The sequence below is a fragment of the Cyrtonyx montezumae genome, unplaced genomic scaffold, assembly GCF_038088225.1.
Source record: "Cyrtonyx montezumae isolate F1298 unplaced genomic scaffold, pur_monq_1.0 scaffold_4, whole genome shotgun sequence".
In the NCBI taxonomy this organism is placed as follows: domain Eukaryota; kingdom Metazoa; phylum Chordata; class Aves; order Galliformes; family Odontophoridae; genus Cyrtonyx; species Cyrtonyx montezumae.
The window spans coordinates 24,605,356-24,629,914 of record NW_027072045.1 but is presented as its reverse complement, the minus strand read 5'-3'; the positions used below and the strand labels follow the sequence as shown (position 1 = coordinate 24,629,914).

The window sequence follows — 24,559 nt, the reverse complement described above, 5'->3', positions numbered from 1 at the left end:
GAATTACTTTTCAAATATTACTGAGATATATTACTGATGCTTATTATTTAAATATATAAAGATATTATTTAAAATCCATATTTAATTATTTCAGAGAATTTAGATGAAATTTAATTATAAAATGGAAATATATGTTGTAACTGGTAGCTTTGGAGGGGATTGATGGCAATTTGTTATGGAGATTACCACTTGTAAATTTTAAATCATGTCAGGTAAATTCTAACACACATTTATGTATATAATGAAGTGTGTAAAGTGAATAGTTTAATGTATTTTTCCAAGTCAGTTTTGCTTGCATATGTCTTATAATTCTACTGTCCACTGTGGTGAGGTCTTCCCACTTCCAATATTCACCCACTGGAAATTTTGGAATGTGTGTTGAGCAGCCTTGTTGTATGTTGCAGGATGGTTTCACACCTTTGGCAGTAGCTTTACAGCAAGGTCATGACCAGGTGGTTTCACTGTTGCTTGAAAATGACACAAAAGGAAAAGTCCGTCTTCCCGCTCTTCACATCGCTGCTCGGAAGGATGATACGAAGGCAGCAGCTCTGCTCCTGCAGAATGACCACAATGCTGATGTGGAGTCAAAGGTCAGTTGTAAGAAATAAGGTTTGATGCTGTTCAGTGCTGAGCACATCTTGCGTCCAGTGAAGGTCTCCCTTTATTCAAGTATTTGGCTTATGAATTGCACGTTATTTTCTCCTATAGCTTGCAATTAAAAATTGTTTCATTAGCTGCTCTTGCCTCTTTCTTCTTCTTTCTCTTTTTGTTGAAATCAGGGTTAACTTCTCTTTTAGAAACTTTACAAATGCAAAATAATAAGCAAAATATTATTACAATCGATCTGTTGGAAATGGAAGCCACTGTTGAGGTGGTCTGCTATAGAGACCATACAATTAAGTCATTTAATTAGTTGTTTGTGAAATTGCCACTTTAAGAACTCTGATAAACATGTAACAATTAACATACAAAATACTCAGTCATTCAGCTTCCATTCAGTCAAGCTTTCTTTGTGCCAATTGTGCTGTCGTCTGAGCTGCCATGCCACGTAGCGATCATGAAGCTTTTTGCATCCATATCACCAGTGGTGAACTAACCGTTCATTTTTTCCCCCTCTTTGCTTCCAAATGTGTTAACCTAGATGATGGTGAATAGAACAACAGAGGTATATATAAATATATATATGCATCATCACTCCTCCATGACTTAGTGCTGCTGCATCATATTTTCCTCCTCCTTTTTGCATCGCCTTCTATAGGATAGATACCTGCTTTAGAAGAAATGAAGTAGCATGTGCCAGAGAACACTGTAGTTTAGATACCAGGGCTTTCTGCAGCTGAAACTAGGCTTTAAAAATGAGAGTGAGTGTTCTTGGTGTTGATTGCCATCGTAAAAGCCATATTACATAAGATGGAGTTTTGAGGGATCCTCATGGAGTAGACGTTTACCAGATATGTCAAGAGCTGCAGACAACCCTGTTGTGTTGTGCATCCAAGACTGATTTCAGGCTTCTGCATGACACTTACCTCTTGATGGTGTCAGCAAATAGAGTGATCTAAGTGTGATTTTAAATCTGCAAAACTCCCGTAGCAAGGCAGTGGCAGCTAGCATGGCTTGCTAACAATTTAGAAGTGCATCTAGTTCCCATAAGGTTTCATACTTTGCAGGACTGATGGAATTGCTGCATGTTTTAGCATTATTTTAAAAAGAAGTAAAACTCCTTAAATATGAAAATAACTTGCTGAAGTGATGTTATCGGTAAAGCATCTTCTAATTAGGTTGATAACTTGTGGTGTCTGAACGTAACTCAGTGTGATTGCCCTCAGTGGGAGACTGATCTTTATGGTACTAACCCTTGGAAAAAAAAATCCATATTAATCATTTAAAATGGTCTTTGATGTTGTTTTCATTTGCATCTACTTTGAATTTATAAAAACAGTTAGCAAGTATCATCAAATGACTTGTATCTGAACTTCTCCAAAGAATCTCTATTAAATTTAGCTTGCAAGTCTGATATAATGCCAATAACAAGTAGATGTTAGAAATTAATGTATTATAAAAGACAGATCAATGCTTTAATAGTCTAATGTTTGGCTGCTGTTTTTTTCTTAAATATCTAGAAGTTTTATCTTAGTTCTGATCTTCTAGAATAATTATGCTAATTTGATTTATTTTCCCTCCTGCATAGTAGTATGATTTTATTTAGACTGTCAGAGAGAGGGTAAATAATTGTCAGGTAGTGGAAACTAGTACAGAATTGGAATGGTGACTTGCAGCACACTCCTATTATTAGCTTTAGTCGATGTTGTGTTATAAATTTTGGTGCACCAAAGGGGTATTAATGTGTGTATATATATATATGTATGTTGTTTGTTTGTTTTTCCAGAGTGGGTTTACACCCCTTCACATAGCTGCTCACTATGGGAATATCAATGTAGCTACATTGCTGTTAAATCGAGGAGCTGCTGTGGACTTCACTGCGAGGGTAAGAATGGAATCACAGTTACACTAGTTTACTTAATCATCACTTTGAAGTTTTGTGGTTGTTTTTTTTTCACAAGAAGTGGAATTGTGCTTGCTAGTGGAGAGGCCTGGCACCTTGTTCTGTTGCCTTAAATTATAAAGAGGGGATGTCCGTGCTGCTGAACCTGAACTTTTGTCCTCACTCTTGAAAACTTCTGTTTTAATTATATATATACATATAAAAAAAAGCTGCTATTTTCACAGTTAGCATTGTGAAAGGCAGGCTGAGTTTGGTGAGGTAACTGCTTTCCACCTGCACCTTTATCGTATGGCAGGAATGCTGTCCCTGTTGAATTGTCCTCAATATGCAGTTGTTTCCAGTGAACAGGAAGGGAAAGAGTTGCTGGTGAATAAAGCAACTGTGCCTTCACTACAAACGTGAGTGTCAAATTACACATAAGGAGATCTGAGAAAAGATGGAAGATGAGTTGAGGTATAGAAATGGAGAGGAGTTGAAGATTTGAGCCTTATAGCAGAAGCCATGCTAGAATGGGTGAAATAAACCTCCTGATCCAATAAACTCTGATCCAAAGTCATGATACAACACAAGGACAAACAGGATAGTTCCTCAGATAAATGGAAAATGAGAATAGGCCAGGGTGAATGTAACCTGGGCTTCCCGAGTATCCCACGTATCTGCTGTTGAGCAACATTTCAATTAAAGTGGAAGAGAAAAAAATCAACAGTCTTGAAGATGATATATATGAGGGAATTTATTTGGCATGGTATCTGTGATTAAGCAGGACTCAACTGTAATGTTCAACAGTTCTTTTGCAAAGATTTTGAGTATGTGCTGTGCATAATGCTGTTGCAGTGGAAAAAGTATTATTCTACTGTTTATCACATGAAAAACTACATTTTGCTTTTTGCTCTTTTACCTTAGGTAATAACATAGAATCATGGCATGGTTTGGGTTGGAAGAAACCTTTAAAATCATCTAGATACAACCCCCCTGCTGTAGGCAGGGACACCTCCCTCTATAGCAGGTTGCTCACAGTCCCATCCAGTCTGATCTCGAATGCTTCCAGGGAGGGGGAATCCACAACCTCACTGGACAGTCTGTTCCAGTGTCTCACCACCCTCACAGTAAACAATTTCTTCCTAATATGCAATCTAAGTCTATTCTCCTCCAGTTTAAAATCGTTTCCCCTCATCCTGTCACTATGTTCCCTTAAAAAAGTCCCTCCCCAGCTTTCCTGTAGGTCCCCTTCATGTGCTGGAAAGCTGCTGTAAGTTCTCTTTGGAGCCTTCTATTGGATAGACTGAAGATCCCCAGCACTCTCAGCATGTCCTCGTAGGGGAGCTGCTCCAGCCCTCTCATCATCTTCTTGGCCTTTCTCTGCACTTGCTCAAAGAATTACATGTCCTTCTTGTGTTGGTGGCCCTAGAACTGGAAGCAATACTCCAGGTGGGGTCTCACGAGAGCAGGGCAGAGGGGTAGAATCACCTCCTTCAACCTGCTGGTCACACTTCTCTTGATGCAACCCAAGAAATATGGTTGGCCTTCTGTGCTGCAAGTGTATGCTACTGACTCATGTTTAATCTTTCATCAACCAACACTCCTGACTTCTTTTCCTCACAGCTGGTCTCAAGCCATTCTCTGCCCAACCTGTATCTCTGCTTGAGATGTATCTGTAATACATATATCTAAACACTCTACTGCTTCTACACTTAGGTATTTACTTAGAATTATAGAACCACTTAGATTTGGAAAAAAATTATAAGATCATCAAGCAAATTCTTTGATAAACATTGTAAATAAACAAAAACAGTAAAATAACATTGTGGGTTTTTTTTTTTTACTAAAGAAGCTGGTATTTAACTTATGGGACTTCTCAGAGTCAAACAAAACCTGAATGATTCTTTTGTAGAGATTGTCTGTAGTTAATAAGGAGAATTGATGGAGGATAGAGCAAGGATAGAAATGCTAAGCAACATACCTTAAGTGTTTTGACCCAGAATGTTTTCTTTAAACTGTAAGTAGGAGTGCAGGTGAATAGTACGTGTGCTGAGCACTGTTCGTTCAAAGTAGCATTTTTCAGTGATGTATTAATGAATATAAATCCCCAAAGCTAAAAAGAAAAAAATGTAAAATGCAACGCAGTGCCTACTAATGCTGGTGAGAAGAGTGCTGACACTGGGTAAAGCTGGTAGGTGAATTCAAAGGAAAGGAACTCAACGTGTATTTCTCACAAAATGTTTTCCACAGCTCATGCATGACTAAATTGGATTTTATGTTACTGATGATAGAGAAGGTCCAAGGTTAGATCCATGTGAAATTCTTGAGTCAAGGGTAGATTTGTCAGTTAAGGGCTTCTGGGAATCTTCTTACTGTGTGTGCTTGGCTTCGCTGATAATATTGATTTCTTATTCCCAGAGTCTTTGTCTGACCAAAGTAGAGCATTGTTATTTTGAAATGTCATAAACTTTGGTGTTCAATATTTGATAGGCACTAATCACAGGAGTGAGGAAAATGAACAGACCTTGTGTTAACTCTTCCACTCAGAAACATGGTTAAGGTTTAGCCATTCTACTACGATAGCAATTAGCAATATTTATTACCGGTGTTGCTATACACCGTCCACTTGTGCCTGTTCCCATAACATAATAAATCTGAGCTTTAGCAGCACCTTAATTTGGGTTAAAGGCTCTGATGGAGAGCAGATCTGAAGTCAGAAGAGCATTGTTCCTTCCTCTTCAAGATTTGGAAATCCCAGGTTCACCCTCCCTGAGCTCTCATCATTAGAGAGGCAGACTGCTCAGGCAGCCTGGGATGTGCAGATGCAGTGACATCAGCCTGAAAGAGCAGTGGGCTGATGCTGACTCAGAGTGCTAAGCCGTTTGTTTGTGCTCGCAGTAGCTGGGTGGAGGCATCTGCAGATCTCATCTCTACTATGCGGTGGTTGCAAATCGAGATGAGGTAGCTCTGACAGAAGGAATTGCAGCATAAATAACAGTAATGTGAAGTTGAATTTAATTCTGTCAGAAGGCTGGAAATGGAAGTGCTTAATAGAAAGATGAGTTGGATTCTGGTAAAGCAGTACATTTATAAGCAAATGCAGACAAATATGAGTCAAGGATGAAGTATCATTAGCACCAGGTAACAGAGTCCTTGCTTGATCTTTGATTACCCAGACAACAAAGCAGGCAGAGGCACTAGAGCAGGTGCTGAAAGTGACCCACAGGTACTGCCTGTCTGCTGCCACCTCATGGTTTCTTGTTTTAACCCAAATAAGATCATCCTGTGTGTATGCACTGTAGCTTTTGGAAGAAGAAAGAGTGAACTGTAGGATGGTGGTGTCAAAAGCACTTTTGACAAACAACACTTTCTCCTTTGTCCTAGCTAAATAAATAGGAATTGACGATTCTCCATCTCTCAATTTATGTTAAAATATTCAGATAACTATCAGTTCTGGGGGGAACTGAACAAGAACGGAGTATTATGGTAACAGGGGCTGTTTGTATGGAAGGAGGCAACACAAAAACTAATGTGTGAGGGCAGGATCCAGCTTCTGCTGAATGTGAGGATAGGTGGAAGTCAAGTGGAGGGACAAGAGGGATGAAGGCAGAACTCTGAGCTTTGAGGGCAAGTCTGGTGAAAAGAGGAGCTGGTGAAATGATATAAGGAGCAGGAAGGCAGACTGGAGACAAAGGTGCAGAGTTTTCAGTGGATTTCCGAGAGAAAACAGAAGAAAAGGAAAGGATTCTAGCAGTGAAGGCAGGGGAAGATGTACGCTTGATAATGGCTCCTGGTGTGTGGACAGGAAGTGAGCAAGAGGACTGTAGTGTAAGTAAATGATGTCCCCAGTGTTCTGCAGTAGCAGCTGCTCTCCTCACCCCTGCCAGTGTACACCTGCCTGCTTCTTGGCTGTCATACGCTCACTCCCTTGTTCCCTTCTTTCATTGCACTTAAGAAAAATAGGCATAGATCCAGGAGCTCTTACAGATATTACTGTGGCTGCTGTCTGTGTATGTTGGAGAGCTTGAAGGCTGGGAGGATTGGAAGGGTGCCTCCTTTTGGTTTGCACTCTTCCAATGCAGCTAGAGATTTAGTGATGTCTCTTCCACTGGAATGCATTTGCTTTTCTGAATATGTGTGTTCTTCTCCGGCCTTGCTACAATGTGGCATAGGGAAGGAACATGCAGGGAGCATAGCGCAAAGTAGAATGTTCCCTGCAGGATGGACAGAAATCATTTCAGTAAATCACCTCTGTGACGCTCCTGATTCTACCTATTTCTAGGGAAGGCATCTCCAAGGTTTTTCACAATCTCAGATCAAGCCATTTCACTTCTGTTTTCTGTTGGTCTTTGCCATTTTGTAATGAGGGAAAGATATTCTTTCTAAATAACTTGACTTCTTGGGCTCAGATTTGCAAGCATGTTACAGTTGCTGGTCTCTATAATAAACCTTCAAGTGAATGGCTGTGCTTCTCTGAAATCCTTCAAAGCTAAGGAGTTCTCTTCATCGTGTCAATGTTTTCTTCTTGCTTAGCTGGGAAATAATCACACACAGGCTGTAGGAGTGGAGGAAGAGAAGAAAGGGTTAACCAAGGGTGAGATGAGTCTCCTTAGCAAGGTTTATGTGTGAGTACAATCATTAACTGGGCTCTGAAGGGTCTGCAAAAATGCCTAACACCATTCTCTAATGAGCAAATATTGTTCATCAGCCTCCAGTAACTTTGAATAAAACTGTACCCAGTGTTGCCCTGTGTTTTGATAGTTTTAGTGTCTACTTTCCATGTTCTGCAACTACCAGACTACTGATTGAGTGTAGCCTGCCAAACACTCTCCTGTTCCAAGTTTTCCTTGTGGAAACGTGTTGTTGTGATGTACAGTGAGTAAATGCATGGGGAAGACTGATTTGTTCCCATCTTAGCTACTGCTTCTGATGCTGAATGCTGTTGCAGGTGCTTCTTCACTCTTACTAGGAATCAGGTCGCCTTCACCCTGAGGGCAGGTGAGGTGCTGAAAATAAAGGACAGGTCACAATGGGTTTCCATTCTCTTTCTCTACTGCCCCCTTCAAATTTATGCTTTGCTCTTTGGTACTAGTACTTGGAAATGTGTATGCAGATATATTCTAAAAGCAAATTACAGCCATTGGATGGAATTAGAAATCATTTTTGTTAGCAATTCTGGTTATACCCACAGTATCCTGTGCAAGAAAACTCTTTTGCTATGAATCCCATCTCAACAGAGTGCCTCCACTTCCCATTCAGGCTTTGTTAGGGCTGTCTCAGGGGGAACATGCAGGGAGGGCTGGCAATGGAGATGTGTAACCGGATTGCCCTGTGCTTTGTCAGCACAAGGCACCGTTTCTCCATGGCTGCAGTGCAGATTAGGGAGGTGGGAAAGGTGCTTGGAATGAACAGCATTTTTTTGAAATAAAAATTAGGGAAAATATATATATTTGAGGGGTTCACAGAGTCTTCAGGTATCATTCTTTTGACTCTCCTTATTTTCCAGTAGAAATTCCCATCTAGCCCAGGTAAGGAAATGCCTCCGAAGTTCTACCCATCTCTGAAGGGAGCACAGGGATTAGAAAAGAATAAAAAAAATAATTCTCTACATCTTCCAGAGCAATGACTGAAAGAAACTTCTGCGATCTTCACATCTACTCCATATTTGAACAATTCAAGAAGGTTCAGGTAACAAGAAAATCCTCTGCATAGCAGTGACCTCTGCCCAAATCATTCTTACCAAAGCAAATGAGAGATGGTCACTGTGCCATACAACTGCATCCAGCCCTACAAACAGCTTTCCATCTTCACGGCACTTCTCTTCTAGAGAGTTCCACTGGGAGTGGGCTTTGCCTGCAGGAAGTTTGCTTACTGGAAGGCTGAGAAAGGATTTGGTAATCTTGAGAGGGTGGTGTGAGGCCAGCATGCATTAGTGATGACCCTGAGGCTGAGGGGCAGAACACCATTAGTCCATCAAAAAAAGCAGGCAGGATGTAAGTGACAGTAACATAAAAGAAGAACATTTTTTGTTACTTCCCTAGTGGTAGTCTGCCATAACAGTTCCTTGCTATATTCTTCCTTCTTCTCTTTCAGGTTTCATTTAATGTATCTTAAGCCTGAAGAAAAAAATTAATATGAATATACAATAATTAATTCAGCATCATCTAAGATTTACTAAACAATGGAGGAGAAAAAAGCTAATTCTTTACGCTGTAATAAGTTTTCCTGCGAAGACTGTGTGTTCCCACCTGTAATATTGTTTATTTCTGAAAGTCTCGTGTGAGCTTCAGTGATCCCAGTTAACAGCTGCTAAACTAGTAGATGTCCTGCAGAGAAAAATTTTCTCATTTTGTAGCTCTGCATTTGAATTGTAGAAAATGATACGAGAAAATACTGACTGTCCTCACATAAAACACTTGTAGCTGCATGGTTGCCTATCACAGTCAGCACAATCTTCTGCTCCCTTCATGAACTGGTAATGTGGATAATATCTATGAAGTTGTTAACCACAATTCTACTATACAACAACCAATGTCATGCTTTTTTTCTTAAGGGAGCACCTAATGATGAAGAAATTTTTCTAGACTTTACAGTTGTGCAGTCTGTCTGCTTTCAGCCTCTGTTTTACTCATTCTTGGTCAATTCTGAGTCAGTTCTCAGGTAGGAACAGAGAAGGACAATTTTATTTAACTCCAGATTCATCTGAACATTTTGGTAAGATAAATAAAAGTGGAGGTTTTGTGATTAAAACTATTCCACTCAGAGCCTGAGATGAGAGCTCAGAGGGTGGAGGTGAACACTCATGCTGGTAGCAAGGAGAAATACCAAGTCCTTGTGATTCTGGCAGCAGGTCTTCACAGTCCCCGTGTGGTCTGCCTCTGGCAATAGCTTCAACGTGGGAATACTGCATGTCCTTCAGCCCAGCCAAGCGACCAACATGCTGCTTGGACTGTCAGACCTTGCAGAACTGCAGAGGACCAGTTCCCACTTCTGTCTTTGCTGGAGGTGCTCAAGACATCACTTGTTTGGGGAAAGAACACATGTTGTTAGTTCATAATGCTGTGGGCATTTATTATATAGTTCTAGGCTGTTATTCTCACAAGTTAAATGTTATATTCCTTGCAGAATTTTTTTAACTCTCAAATTGGATGACAAGAGATCTCACTGGCAAGGGATCTTCACGAGACATTATCAGCAGAATTTGGTATTTCAGCGGTGAGAGCAAGGAGTGCTCTGATAGACTTCTAGATATAAGAAGCATCTTTTCGTGGCAACTTCTTGAAGAGTTTTTAGCTTTTTTATCTTCAAAAGTTTCCTGATTTACTATTCTTTCTTGAGAACAAAGAGAGAAATTTATAGATGATCAAACAGATAAAAATAGACTGAAAAGACAGCAGATGCTGTTGATTTACTGAAGAATTCAGTACCTTACATGTGGTGACTATTGCTTGCTGATACCACAGTTTCAGTGTTAATAACCTATACCCAAGCTGTGCATGTTATGAAACTTTTTTGTTTAATCTCTGTTTACTTGTGACAAGTACAAACAACTGGGGTTTGAATTACTTTTTTATTTTATCATCAGAAACATTAATGATGATGTCTGAGGATTTTTCTCACCTCAGTCGATGTTATTTGTTGTCATAGGTGGTGCTGAAAGATGGGATGGGGTACCTAGGTGTGACTCTTTAAGCCTCAGCTAAGCCCAGCATCGACCAGAGACAAGTTGCTTGCCCTAAACTTCAGCAGGCAGTTGTACAGACATTCACATAATGCTTCATCTGTGCAGAGCTCAGGATTCTTGGCAATTACTACTTCATATTGTTTACTACCAGTAAAAGCTCAAATTAGCTAAATGCAAAAAATAAATTCTGAACGGAGAACTGGTTCATCCCTTTTTTTTTGTTTGTTTTCCTCATAATATTTTCCACAACTGATAAGGCTGAACAGAACTGAAAATGCTGCTTCTCCTTTATCTCTTGATTCCTTTTATGATCTGTTCGAGTAGGTTAATAGTGTAGGGAAGGAAAAAGAAAAACGACAACAAAACCAACTCTCTCGAGAGAGTAAATGCTGCTTCTGCAGCTTTCTTTTTCCAGCAAAAAGGAACTGAGTTTGTTCTTAAGGACAGGCATTTCACTGGGCATATAGTGTTCAATTTCCTTGACTCCTATTCATATCATTATTTCCCAGTAGCTGTGTGTATTTACAAACTGTAGCTAAAGTGAATACATCCTTTTTGTATCAGACTCTTTCTAATGGGAACCTACAGGCTTTTTAAAATCAAACGTAACTCAGGATTACAAGATTTTAGATTTGACCATGAAAATGAGTATTATTTTTCCCTTCTGTTGCAATCCGACAGTGCGACCTAAACCTGAACTTCTGAGTGGAAATGGTCCCTTTTGGAGTTGAGGTGCTTATCTGCCAGTGCTCATCCAGTCACTATAGAGTCAACTCTTCTTCATTTAAGGCAATAGAAGATTTACAAGTTTGTACTGGTGAAGAATTAGAGCCAAATTGAATGTTCTTACGTGGCTATCCTCCCCTGTGCCATACTAATTTGATTTAGTTTGGTGTCAGATGAATGAGAGCCACATTTTTAATCTGTTAGTCCTGCCTTTAGTAATGCCTTTACCTTCCTCTTCTATTTCTTTGATGATGCTTAGAAAAGACATTTCTCCTAGTCTTAATATAGTAAATTACTTGCAGAAATTATTTTGCCATATTAACAGGGCACTGAGATCTATTAGGCTGAGTTAGTCTTTTTGTCCATCAACTCCAGCAAGCAGAAAAAAGTGGTCCTCGCTCTAAGTCACCTGTTGTACATTTTACTTGAAGATATGAGAGTTGTTTTCTCTAGTGTTTTTTATTGGGAAAGTACAATTTGTCGTCTTCTCCCTTTGACCTTGATAACATCTTTCCTCCTGAGAAGAGAAGAAAAATAGGAAGTATCTCAACATAATTGTCTTCTCTTTTTTCTGCCTCCTCTGTGGCTGATACAGTAATATACTGACCCCATGTTATATCTGAATTCAACTCCCAGTCAGATAGATTCAATTATTTTTTCAAAACCAACTCAGAAATTGCACATTATACAATCTGAAATTTACGTCCATGAGAAGGTTAAGCACAGCATAGCATACTTCTTGTTTAATGTTTGAAGTGTCTCTTCATTTTATTTCTCTTCTTTAAGAAATCAGAAGCTACCCTGGAATAGTAGCTTATTTGCCCTAATGATTCATACCAGAGAAAGCAGCTCTGTCATTTCCTCTTGCTGAAGTGTACTTTACCTCTGCAGTAATACTAATTCATACTGTCTAGTGGCTGTGGGTTAGCTTCATAGGGAAATAGCATATAAATGAAGATAGAGCATATTGGGTTAAGTACTCAGCATCGTTATTAAGCTGTGAGTCAATTTGTCACATCTGTGAGATTTTTTTTCTGGTGTTGGCTTTCTCTCATTCCACTCACCTGCAGTTTTGAGGAAGTGCTGCTTAATGCTCTGTTGGCCAGGTAAGACATTTGTACAGCTCTCCAGCAAGTCAAGGTGATGGGTGCCTTTCCAATTCAGTCAGCCAGAGGACACATGCTTGCTAAAATTCACTGCTTTCTGCTCAGTCAGGGGGAAGCCAGCTTCACACAGCCAGCTGTTTGGGCTCCCCCTGAACGCACAGAAACGTGTTCTTTAAAATTCTGTTTGTCTCCATACTGTAGCTGCATGCTCTATTTAAGTTCTTTTATCTCCACTTAGCTCCATATGATCAAATATATCCAGGATACATCCTTCATACACCAAAAGATAAAGAATTCACCAGAGCGTGAAGAAATGTCCTAGCTACATCTTGTTACAAAGCATGTTTGTGCGTGCACGCAGCGTTATGTAACTGCCCTCAATGTGCAGCTCAGCTACGCGCTGCCGTCTTGTGGCGCGTTGCTGGGGAAGCACACGTGAGCCTTTTGGAAGAAAAGTATTAGGTCGGGTAGATGGAGAGATGAAACTGTGACATGAAACTGCTTAAGAGGCTCTCAGAGTTTGCCGAGAAATAAAAGACATTGGCGTCTTGTTTGTGAATGAGACCTCCAAACCAAATGCTGTTGTTTTTTTTTAATGCTTCATAGCTCCTGACTGACGAATGGAGTTCTGATCCTATGGTTACGTGTTCAGAAACAAACATAGCTGGAGTAAATTGCTAGGGTTTAAAAAGTAAAACTGATATTTAGCACTTGTACACAAACTAAGAAATGAGGCACAACCGCAATGTCTTGTTATAATTCCAACCACAGCTGGAATGTTTGTCTCTATAATATGAAAGGTGCTGCCAGGCCAGTATTTCACATGTGTAGAGAAGCTCAGCTTTCCCTTGCTTTCATACTGCTAGATAAACAAAGCCGAGTTACCCTTCAGCAACGTTGGCATAATTCATTCTGTGAGCAAACTGACTGTAGGATTTCTGAAAGACATGCAGATTTATTTTCATGTTTTGTTTTCTTCCACAGAATGATATCACACCATTACATGTTGCATCGAAGAGGGGAAATGCAAATATGGTCAAACTCCTACTTGATCGAGGAGCTAAAATTGATGCCAAAACAAGGGTAAGCTTCAGCACGAGCACTGTGAGTGACTGTACGGAGTTCTTGCTTTTGACCTGAAAGCTGTTGTACAACTTAAATCATCCATCTTCCTGGCAGACTATCATAACTGTACTGCATTTCTTCCTTATAAAATTATTGCAGTAGGATGCTAACAATTTATTGTCTCTTAAAACTATGTGAAACACCTGCATGGCAAAGCTTAGAACAAGCTATTTTCTGTGTTGCTGAAGAACTAAGTTAGATGATGTTTTGACCTAGTTGGGGGAGAAATGGCTATACAGGGAAATACTAAACCTTGGGATTTCAATTCACATATTTCAGAATTTGAATATGAAAAGAGTGTTTGCCTTTCTTCATCCACAGGGCAGTGTCACAGAGTGTAGCACTGCTGGTGAATCTCACCGCCTCTTGCAGGGCTGTGTGACAGCTCAGCTTCTGCCTGACTTGGTGCTTAACTGCTGGCGTGGGTTTGTGAGTAAATGTGCCAGTAGTGATGGTTTCCATCCAGATGGTGCCTGACTTGAGTTGATGAGTGTCCTAGAAGGTCAATGAATACGGTTATATCTAATTGTTGTTGTTAAAACCCAATCAAACCATTCTAGAACTATTTTATTTATGCAGTGGACAAAAGAAAAGGAGAGGTTCAGAATTTTGGAAGTAAACCCTAGAACTAGTGCTTTGGGCTGTTGCAACAGTCTTTGCAACTCAATCCTGTCTATGTGGGGCAATCTTCATGGAGCTGTCACTGTACCTTTGGAACAATTTCCCTGAAATATTAGCTTGTCATTTATCTGTCTTGAATTTTTTGTTAACCCCTGTCATTTCTATCAGAAAAAAATATCTTTGAACAAATCAAGGATACAACCGAAGAATATGTTTCATGCACTTAACTACTGTACAATCAGATTTCATTTTGGTTTTCTAGTGTTCCAGCAGTCTCTGATATTTCCTGCAGTATTTGTCGAGACACGTTCTAATTTTTTCTTTTTGTGACAAATTCAGAAACTGGGTCAGGTCCTTTTCTCTTCCCTCTGTTCATATGCTTTTTTCAGTTGCTTTTCTGTTTTACCTTTAGAAGCAATTCATGATTTCTTTGTAAAATGCATCTGTTTTTATAATTGGGGAGTGTGGAAGGGGATAACTTGTAGACAGTGGGTGGTTTTTGCTCTTAATGTCAAGAGAGAAAAAGTATCTTGAGAGGGTTTAAAGAACAGCCTGCATAAAATCTTGGGTCCTATGCACAGTGCGATGAAGTAGCTTGTATGTATGGAATTGGAGTCTTTACAGACTGCCATACAGATTTATTCTTTTGTCAGGACACGGTACCCCCATGTCTATGACAAGTGTTGTTGTTTTTTCTTTTCATGTAACTTTCCTTTGCTTTCTACCTTTGTATATCAGAATGACAGTATTGGTAGTACTTGATCAAAATTGGACTTTTTTTCCTGTGCTTTAGGCTCTGTTTCACCCTTGATTTTTCTGCTGTGATAGTTTCTTAGAAGCACTTTGCTCCCTTAGGGTAATATTGGCTCCTGGCTTTGTTTTGTGTGTGGGAATGTGACCATTCTTTGAGTAACCTCCTTCTTCTCTCTTTCTCTCTTGTCCTCCCTTTTTTAAAAAAGCAGATTAAAAGAGTTAATTTTTATTAACTTAAAAAAGTTAGACTTGAGGCATATTTCAAACAATTCCAACATCAGCCATTCCACTATTCTGTGATTTCTTTTTTCTAGTCTGAAATACCAGTCTCCTACCTGCCATGCTGAGGCTGCTGGGCTTAGAGGGCGAGTGTGCATACCCTGTGTAAGGGAGGACTCTGTTTTGATGATGTGACTAATGTGCATTTGGGAACGTGGGAAGGGGTTCTTTGTTTCCTCTCTACAAGCATTTATGTGTCCCATTGCAGCCAAAAAGTTGGGGACCACTTCTTCAAATAGTTGAAGTCTGACTTTTCCTGTAGTTACAAAAACATGATCTGTTTCATTTTCTGTGTCACAGACCCCAGGGTCAGACACTGGGATAATTTATGTAACTAAAAATATGGGCTGTGATGGAAACAGGATCCAGGAAGAGGACAGAAGCATTAACAGCTCCGGAATCTGGCAGAGCTTCGCAGTGAGAGAAGAGAGCAGTTCAGGAAGATTTTGTGGTTTAGTGGGTTTTGTTGTTATTTTGTTCTGTTTTTGTTCCTTTGTTTTTCTGCTTTCACCTAGAGAATTCTCCTAGTACCCCTTCTCCCATATATCAAAAAGGATTTGCATCACTTCTCCTGCTTGTGCCATACATATGTTGAACTTCTCTGGAATCAACAACATTATCATTTTCTGCTAGTTAGTGATCAGCAGCACTGACTCATCCTGGCAAGGGTTTACCAGCCCCTGGTATGGGCAGCAAGGGGCTCTACCGAGGAGATCTGAAAAGGGAGGGAGTGTCATTGGAGTAAATCAGAAAGGATATATAAATCGTTATGAGAAGCAGGAGAAGACTGAGAATAACGTGATACTGGAGTTGGAAAGAACTCTATTTCAGCCAAGACTGCATGAATTGCTCAATACTTAAGATTAATCACTGTAAGCCATTATGCTACATGTTCCTGTTAAAGTTCTCTTGCTATTCCTACCTCACCCAATACTTTTTCCCAAGATAAACCAGTTGAGGTCTGTTAGTTTTGCAGACATGCTGCTTTTTTTCTTAAGTGCCCTCCTTTCTTTTTTTTTAATGTTTCAGGTTTAAAACGGTCTTACAAAACTACAGGGCGATAAAAGCTTCAGTCATATCCCTGTGCAACAGTATGACCACTACGATACATATTGAAAGGCAAAAAGCTGCCAAGACTGTGTTTTCTGACTGTCTAATCATGTCCATCAGTGGGATGCTCAGTCAGAGCCCAGCTTCAAAGTGTTCTGTGAGGGTGCAGAAAGAGCATGCAACTTGACAAAGGAATGGGATTTACAGATGAAAATAAGCGAGGCTTATTAATTTATATCTGTTTATAAAGGTTTATAAATGTGAAGCAGAATTCTGTAGCTTTTTTTTTCTTTTTTGCTTCCACCATCTCTTTCTTGGGTACCATACTATTTAATGCAAATGTTGATTGTGGAGCACAAAATGCCTCCTTCAAAGTGAGCTACAAAGTTTCTGTACCCACAGGAAAGGACAACAGTACTTGAAAACTGCTTGTTCACCATGCTCGGAGGCAGGGATTCCTAGCCCTTTGTTTCTTCTTTATCTGGTCTGTAATTGACCTTTACAGGAGTATTCAGAAGGTACTGTCCTCTGTTGCTGAACAAACACCGACTAGGCTGGGATTTGTTTCTCTTAGTTGGGACAAATTTAGCTGTTCAGCTGTCATTTTGTGATGTGCCCACAGTCCCGTTCTCTGGAAATGGTGCTGACAATGGTCTCCATGTAGTGTGTTTATTTTTATTTTTCTTCATAGATAAATTCACATAAAGTCTTTCCTGAGCATTAAATTAAGTTGGGATAATGAATTCTTTTCCATAGTCATTTCTCTGAGCACTTGTGTTTTCTGCTGGCAGATGGTCCTGGAGACTGCAGTGCTGAGGTACTGCACAAAAGGTTAATGTGAAGGACTAAATCCTTATCCTGTTAAAATTATTGGAAAAGACATCCACGGCCCCCAGGTTTCACTATATTCATTAGGAATAGGATTTGATGAGCACCATAAACTTTGTTGTGCACCGTTGAACTGCAGTTAAGAGTTCAGATAATGTATGAGCATGAGATTACTTCCAAAAATGATCTTGGACGTCCATTTTGCAACTCAGCCATCTTTTTTTTTCTTTAGTTCATGCTTTGTCTTGTTTATTTTAACCAGTTGCTTCTCTTCCATCTGTCCTGTGTGTGTGTGTGTGTGTGATGTCTAGCAGCTGGCACTTGGGGTTTTATACTGAATTCTTTAGTGTACTCCTTGAAAACTAACCATGCAAAGCCCTAATTATGTCCCACATTAGTCTGCCCTGGACATAGCTTTTTTCCACTGGTCTTCAACTTTCAAGCAAAGACCTGTTAGTGCCTGATGTAATGTGTTTCCTGAATGTTGCCCTAATTATTTTTTCCTCTATCTTCCAGAAAAGACTTTAAAAATAGTATAATTAGAGAAGCTGATCAAATTAGCTTGATTTTCTTTGGCTGCCTACTACTGCATATGCCAAAGTGAATTTGTCTGAAGCAGACACTGAGTGCAATTTAGCTTAGATTAACAGTAAGTCTATAATCTTCATTTTACTGATTTTACAGCTAAACAACTGGCTAGCACTCATATCTGTAGGAGAACATGTGGGATATACTCTTTTAAGATGCATCAGATCATATTATAAGCTGCTCCAGAAAAGCCCCATGCTTTAAGATTAAAAATAATGAGAAGAATAGCACTGACTTGGCAGTGTAAGTGTATTTTGCATATGTAAGCAGTGCAAAGCTCGTTTGCTAGCCTGCTGCACCGGTGACTCTTTGCTAGCCTGCTGCACTGGTGACTCTTTGCAGTAGCACTGATGAAATGAAGAATTTGTGTGATTTCAGGTGTGGAGGGGCCATGCTGGGCAGAAGCACCTGCTCAGAGGCTCACCAAGCTGGAAGAGGGCTGATAAACCCTAGAGGCTGCAGTAATTTGTGCAGTGCTTATGGGAAGGAAGCCTGTGTCTGAACAGAATCTCTCCTATTGTCCTCCTGGCTTTTGCTGGAGATGCTCTTGGGCTCTCTGGAGGAATAGATAATACAGATGATATGATTTGTTATGTCAGCATACACTTAGAGAGTCTTTAATCTGCAGATTATTGTCATAATCGTTTGTAATGGTTTTTCTGAGCTGTTGCAGACTATCATATTAAGGAAAGATGATTTTTTAACATGTGTGATGCATTTTATGTTTCACATAGTGCAACCTGTATCAACAGTAAGTGAGCAACTGGAAAATCTCCTGACAAAATCAGTGAAGTCTTGCTGACTTCAGAGCAGTCTGTTCTAATCTCAGATTTTATACTTATATAAATATGTAAATGTTGCATGTTGTACATCTTTTTGTGACCTGTGTTTCAGATTGACTCTGAATAGATTTACTTCCTATTAGCACTATATAACAATTCACTATGCTGGGTGAATAGCTGGTTCATTTTTGTAGTACCAAAGACCCTTTGCAGCCAAGTGAGCTGTCTTGAAGCATGCTTGCCTTTTCTAGTGGGAGCCCTGACAATCTCTTAAAAACAGCTTCAGATACGGTGTCCCAACAAGCACCTACGTTGTGTTGTGATGTTATGTTGATATATCTGCTGTGTGGCTGGCCAAGCAGGACTGCTTGCCATCTCCTGTGCCTCAGGAGCCTTGTCAGCTGCAGGAAGGAGCCAGGGGCCCAGCACCACCATGCTGTTGTGGCTCTGTGCTCTGAGGAGCACTGGGGTAGTTCAGAGAAGTCTGTTCTGGCTTATGGAGGTGAGCAAATGCATCTTATTCTCTGTGATCTTGGTATAATCTGAGAAGTGAGCTGAACAGTATTCATTTTGCATGTATAAATAGCTCCTGAGTCATATTTAAGTCTTATCCAAAAATCTTTCCTTTACCTGCATCAGAATCCTATGTCTTAATTTAAGTGGAAGAAAGTATGCACACAGAGCCACATGAGGTCTGAATGAGAAAAGCAGAAAAATGAAATCACCACAACTTCTGGCTGCTAAATTTCAAAACCTTCTTAGGAGAGGGCAAAAAGTAGCAGCTGGAGAGCATAACGCTCTCAAAATCAGTACCTCCATCCACCCAGCTGCCCTCTATACTTCATTAGTCTTAAACAGATAATCTAACATCTTTATATATATCAGAAATATATATATAGGGAGGTAATTTAGAAGTATTTTAAACCATACAGCGAGTGAGTAAATTAACAAGCGCAGGATATGTGATAAGAAGTAAGATAATTCTTTATGTAAAAATGTTGTGATATACTTTAGGCAATATAAAGTATTTTTAAGAGTGCTAAAGGATACTGGAGAAAGGCCCCTTCCTTTATGATCTGTGCTTGAAAAATTAGTAAATGCTTTCCTTGCTTCCTTATTAGTTTAAGTCTTCCTTGCTAGTTATAAGCACTTCTCCTCTGGCTTATTTGGTGAAAATGCAATGTAGTTACTATATAACAGTATCTCCTGCATATTTGGTTTGCTTGTAACCAATGAAAGATTTGTTTTTACTAATTCAAAAAACATATTTTTTTCTTCCTAATTCTTCTCAAACCAGGATGTTACTGTTTGCAGTAACCATTATGACATATGGTGTCAAAAAACTCCATGTGACTCTACTCACAGTTACTCGAGCCATGTGGGCTGCCTTTCATCATAGCACCCATTATGTAAAAGAGTACTTGAGCACTGTAAACAGGATACAAGACAAAGAATAGCCATTAATTTGGAGTAACTGTTAATGTTAAAAATAAGTGTCTTCATCTTAATTGGGGAGTGTATTTCTAGCATGGTGAAAACTATTATTAAGCAAACCCTTCTGAAAGAGGTACTGAGAGTAGACTGTGACCCTAGGCTGGGCATTCAGCTGCAAGTTGCACAATTATGGTTTACTCTACAGGAAACAGGAATTAATCCAGCATACTTTTACCACACGGGTTTAAGATGGTTTTCTAATCTGCTCTACACCTGTCAAGATCAAAGTGATAAAATCAAACTCAATAAGAAAGTTTTTTTTTCTCCTCCTCCTTACATCCAAATGGATATAAGAAATATCCATTTGTTTTGATGCTTACTGACTGACCTAGTTTTCTTAAAGGCATGCAATCAAAAAGTACTTGATGTACAATCTTATCTTTTTTTTTAATGCATGTAAAAGTGGAAGAGCCCATTGTACAAGTGCCAATTTGATATGACTATCTACGTATTTTAAAAATGGAGCCAAAATGTACTCTGTCCTTTAAAATAAATGGGTTCCACTCTTCAGATGCACAAGATCAGCATCCTCTAGAAAATAGTTTCTTTAGGCATTGAAGTTTTTTTGTTTATTTTTTTTTATTTTGAAGTGGGGAAAAAAATGTTTGAATTTAATAGATTATAATGCTTGTGTCTCCCAGGATGGGTTGACCCCCCTCCACTGTGGAGCAAGAAGCGGCCATGAACAAGTTGTAGAAATGCTGCTGGATCGTGGTGCTCCTATTCTTTCCAAAACAAAGGTAACTGATACTGTGCTATTTTCTGCTGGGATAGTCCTTGTACTTTTTTGAAAATGTAATTCTGCATGATATCATGATATATTTAAGGGCTTGATAATAACTTCCCTGTTTCATAGCTATTTAAAGTACCTGTGTGGGAGCTCTCCAAAGTGGATGCCATCTGTAGCACTTGTCTGAATATCTAAAACATGTTAAATCAAGATGCACAAGAAAAGGTTTCACTGCCAACCAAAAAAACATGCATGGTAACCCCACTGCTTAGAATAACATTAGCTAGAAAATGTCTGTATCATGGAACAAATACATGGTGATTACAATATATTTTCAGCTTGCGTTAGATTTCCCTAAGGCTAGAAAAGAGATAAAAGATATAAATGGAGTAACATCTACAAAGGTTACAGCTTGTGTTTCATTAGGAATTGGACTGATTACCAGTTTCTTCACTCTTTTTCTCCCTACAGTTTATTATGCAAAGTTCTTCATGGGAATTTCTCATCACCTGCACTAGAATGTGCAGATTGCTTTAGACCCAAGGGCTGGGATTGAAGCACAAGCTTGCAAGAATTCTTCTGGTGGTTTGTGCTGTAGCTCTTGAAGGTTTTAAATCTCAGCACAGTAGCCTTGTTTGTAGTGCAACACATTCCATGACTTTCCCATCCAAGGACTGGCAGTTGAATTTTGTTGTTTTTTTTATGTTCTTTTCCAAGATACCTTCCTCCACCTTTTTTTCCTCAAAGTTTATAAGAAACATGTCATGTTTCCTTCTGTTATTTCTTCTCTCTTCTGTCATCCTGCCCTATTCTGTCTATGTGCCCTTCTGTATTCTGCTTTTCTCCTCCTCCTTTTTTTCTTTTTTTCCTTCCCTGAACTATATTTAGCTTTTGTTTGGGGAGGCTGACACCAGCTTTCTTCAGCTCAGCGAGTCACTGGCAAGTGCTGTCATGAGTAATCTGACAGACAGGATCCACCCATCCTCTGCATGTTGAGTTTCCATGGACTCCAGGAACCCAGACTTAGAATTTCCTCAAGCAGAAGGAGGCAGCAAGAAGCTTTCCAGGGCATATCTCCTTGTTTGTGCCACACTGGGTCTATGGCTTGTACTTCAGGCAGTTAGCGTTTTCCATGCTCTCTGGTAGCTCAGTTAATTACTTGAAGGAAGAAATATAAAATCCATTGCTTTGGTTTTCATTGTCTTAAATGAGATCTCCTCTTCTATGTTTCTTTACCATATGGATTTCACGCTGCCAGGTGTAATCCTGAAGCTTAACCTGCCATTCAGCGCCTGTAGGTTTTGAATTTGTTTTTCCTCTGAGGAGATTCACGGAAGGTCACTGTCTGGCCCAAAGTTAATTAGCTGAAATCAGACAGGTGAGAGCATAGGTTGGTGCATTTGAAATAACACAAGCCTGGAGAGCTCACTTTGGATGCTGAGCTGCAGAGGCTTGTTTGAAAACCTCCAGCAAAATGAGAGCTCCTCTCAGAGAAGGGAAAACTATGTCATGTGTTAAAAATGAGCAGAAAAAAGTGTAGAACTTCCTAACTTTCTCTCTGATGTGTAAATTCTTCTGTTTTCAGAAGGTAATCTAGGAAGTGGAGGTACCTTTGAGTGACACTAATGAAGCCATTCATTTGGCACTAAACTGTGGTACAATGATCTTGTAAAATACATAATTCCATTCTTTTAAAATTAAGCCATACATTATCTGAAATAGAACACATCTTTGAAAGAATTGGAACATTTCAAAGTTTTCTCCTATTAAATGAAATTATTTAAGAATAACTAGACTGCAGTTTGATAGCTATTTCCTGTTAAGAGATTATTTAGGATAGTGAAGGTCCTTTTTTACACTGGAATAAACTTAGGTTTATTTTCAGAGGAGATAGAGACCTACTAGTTTATTCTGAGTTTCCAAGAGCAAAAAGAACCTGAATTGTAGCCTTGAATATGCACTGATTTGCTATTTGTGAGATATGCTATCTCTGTGTGTCAGTTTCCATCTTCATTTACTGGTTTTTTGCCCAATCAGTCGTTTGATTCTCTATTTGATCTACCACTGATCTCTTTCAGTCCTGTTAAACTTCACCTTTGAATATTTTCTAGACAATCTGCATAAAAGCAACATATAACTATTATATAGTAGCTCCATCTCATAGTACCAAATGACTTTTTACAAACATTGTATGACAACATGGATGTGGTACAGGATAAAAGTGTTACACATAATGTTTTTGTGTTATAAATGGGAAATCAAAGACATTGAAATTCTAACTGGCTTAAGATTGCAGTGTATATTTTACTGCAACAGAATTATGAGCAAATATATTTTGTCATAACAAAAGACAATTATCTTTGTCTCTATTAATGCCTTTAATAGCTAGTGTTTTCTCTTGCTCTTTTGTATAAAGTCTATTTTCTCATCTACAATGGGTTTTTGTCAAGCATCTTGTTGATTTTCCTTAATAGATGTGTGGCTGCTCTGTTTTTTCCCTTCTTTTTCATCAATTTCAGCCTTCTCCTTACAAGTCTTTTCTATGAGGGAGTCCCATCTACCCAATTTCTTAGTCTATAAATAAGTGTGGTTTACTGACGTTTGTTGAATGAATGACATTTTTTTACCTGGAGAGTCTTTTAACAATAAAACAGAACAGCATATCAGCTTTCATGATTTTTTTGCTATCACCTAAAATGCCCTCACCGAGGAGGTGATTTTTCTTTATTCAATTCTATTTAACTACATCAGAAGACAGTAAAAATACTTGAGATTGCAATGCTAGTATCTAGCTTTCGCTTACATAATTGCTGCAGTAACCTTTGGGGATGGGAGAGAGGTTCATCCTAGCCAACATAAATCACAAATGAGAAGCCTATGAGATAACCATACTCAGAAGATAGAACCATGTCCAAGAATCTCTGCTTTTCAACACTGAAAAAAATTGCATTCAAATTAGGACAGCATTAGCCTGTTTTCTTTCACTAAACTTCTACTATACATACCATGCCACTTAAAAAAAAAAAATCAGTGTATTTCCACCTTTACTTTGAAAGTTTGTTACTACTGTTATGATATTGTGATATTGCCTTGGGAGGGGAGGGAAGCTCCAGTTATACACTGCAACTGTGCCTTTGCTAACTGTGGTCACATGAGGGCACTGCATCTAAGAGAGTGAGTTTTATTTTCTTCATGATGGCAAACAGTATACTGTCAGTCATTTATAGATTATGTAGTGTTACATGTTACTCTTGAACTTGAATCTAATTTTGGCAACAGAAAGACCAAGTAAAAAGAGAATACAAATGGGAATTATTTCTCTTGTGCTTAGTGTATTTTACTCTGGTAAAGTAATAAAGGCAGCAGCTTGCTGATTAGCTGTTGTAAGGTTTGCAAGCAGCAAGTCGTGTTGGAGATTTAGTACCTAAACAGGAATGTTTCAGGCATTTCCCTGTTTAAATAGTTTTGTCAACTTCTGGTAGGTCACATCACGGTGGTCTCATTCAGATTTTTTTTGCCCAGTTGCACATGCTGTTATAAAAATATCTGAAGAATGGTCTCCACAGATGTGTAAGGTTGTGTGTGCAACCAAATTTAGGAAAGCACTAGGGGAGGGATGAGGGAAACTTGTAGTGATTAGTGGCTGATGCTCTGGCCCTGTTCTCTTCTGCCTGGCATATAAAACAACAGATGTGCTGGTTAGGGTGTTAAGTCACTATGCATTTGTTATGGTTTATAGTATAAACCATATAAACCATATAGTATAAACCATAACAGCATTGTTCTTCGCATAACTTACTTAGCTCAGGTAAGTTGCCAGAGTTATGCTAGCTGAAATAAGCTAACCTTTCATAGCATTGTTCTTATGCTACTTTTTAAAGTAGAGCTGTCTATAAACTTACCAGACAAGCTCCAAACCATGTGGCTTTTATCAGACTAAGATCCATCACTGTTACACTCAACATACTTAGTTGATTTTGGGTTCCCTACAGGCTTGTGAAATCCTTCATATAACGCATACTGTAAGGACAAGGTGAGAGTTTCAATCCTCTGAGCATCCGGTAACCCATCAGCACTGGCTCTTTTTGTTTGCAGAATGGTTTGTCTCCATTGCACATGGCAACACAAGGAGATCATCTAAACTGTGTTCAGCTCCTGATTCAGCACAACGTGCCTGTGGATGATGTCACTAATGACTATCTGACTGCGCTGCATGTTGCCGCCCACTGTGGCCACTACAAAGTTGCCAAGGTTCTCTTGGACAAGAAAGCTAATCCTAATGCCAAAGCACTGGTGAGTACACAGCAGGTT

At 39.2% G+C, this 24,559-nt stretch overlaps 1 protein-coding gene across 1 annotated transcript in view; it reads left to right on the top strand.

The window, feature by feature from the left end:
- Nucleotides 1-24,559, top strand: part of ANK3 (ankyrin 3) — a 193,505-nt gene that overhangs the window by 62,369 nt on the left and 106,577 nt on the right. Inside the window, exons 6-10 of the mRNA XM_065746770.1 lie at nucleotides 405-590; nucleotides 2,387-2,485; nucleotides 12,983-13,081; nucleotides 20,160-20,258; nucleotides 24,344-24,541. Of these exons, the coding sequence (XP_065602842.1) occupies nucleotides 405-590; nucleotides 2,387-2,485; nucleotides 12,983-13,081; nucleotides 20,160-20,258; nucleotides 24,344-24,541 (681 nt within the window). The remainder of the gene's footprint in view (nucleotides 1-404; nucleotides 591-2,386; nucleotides 2,486-12,982; nucleotides 13,082-20,159; nucleotides 20,259-24,343; nucleotides 24,542-24,559) is intronic.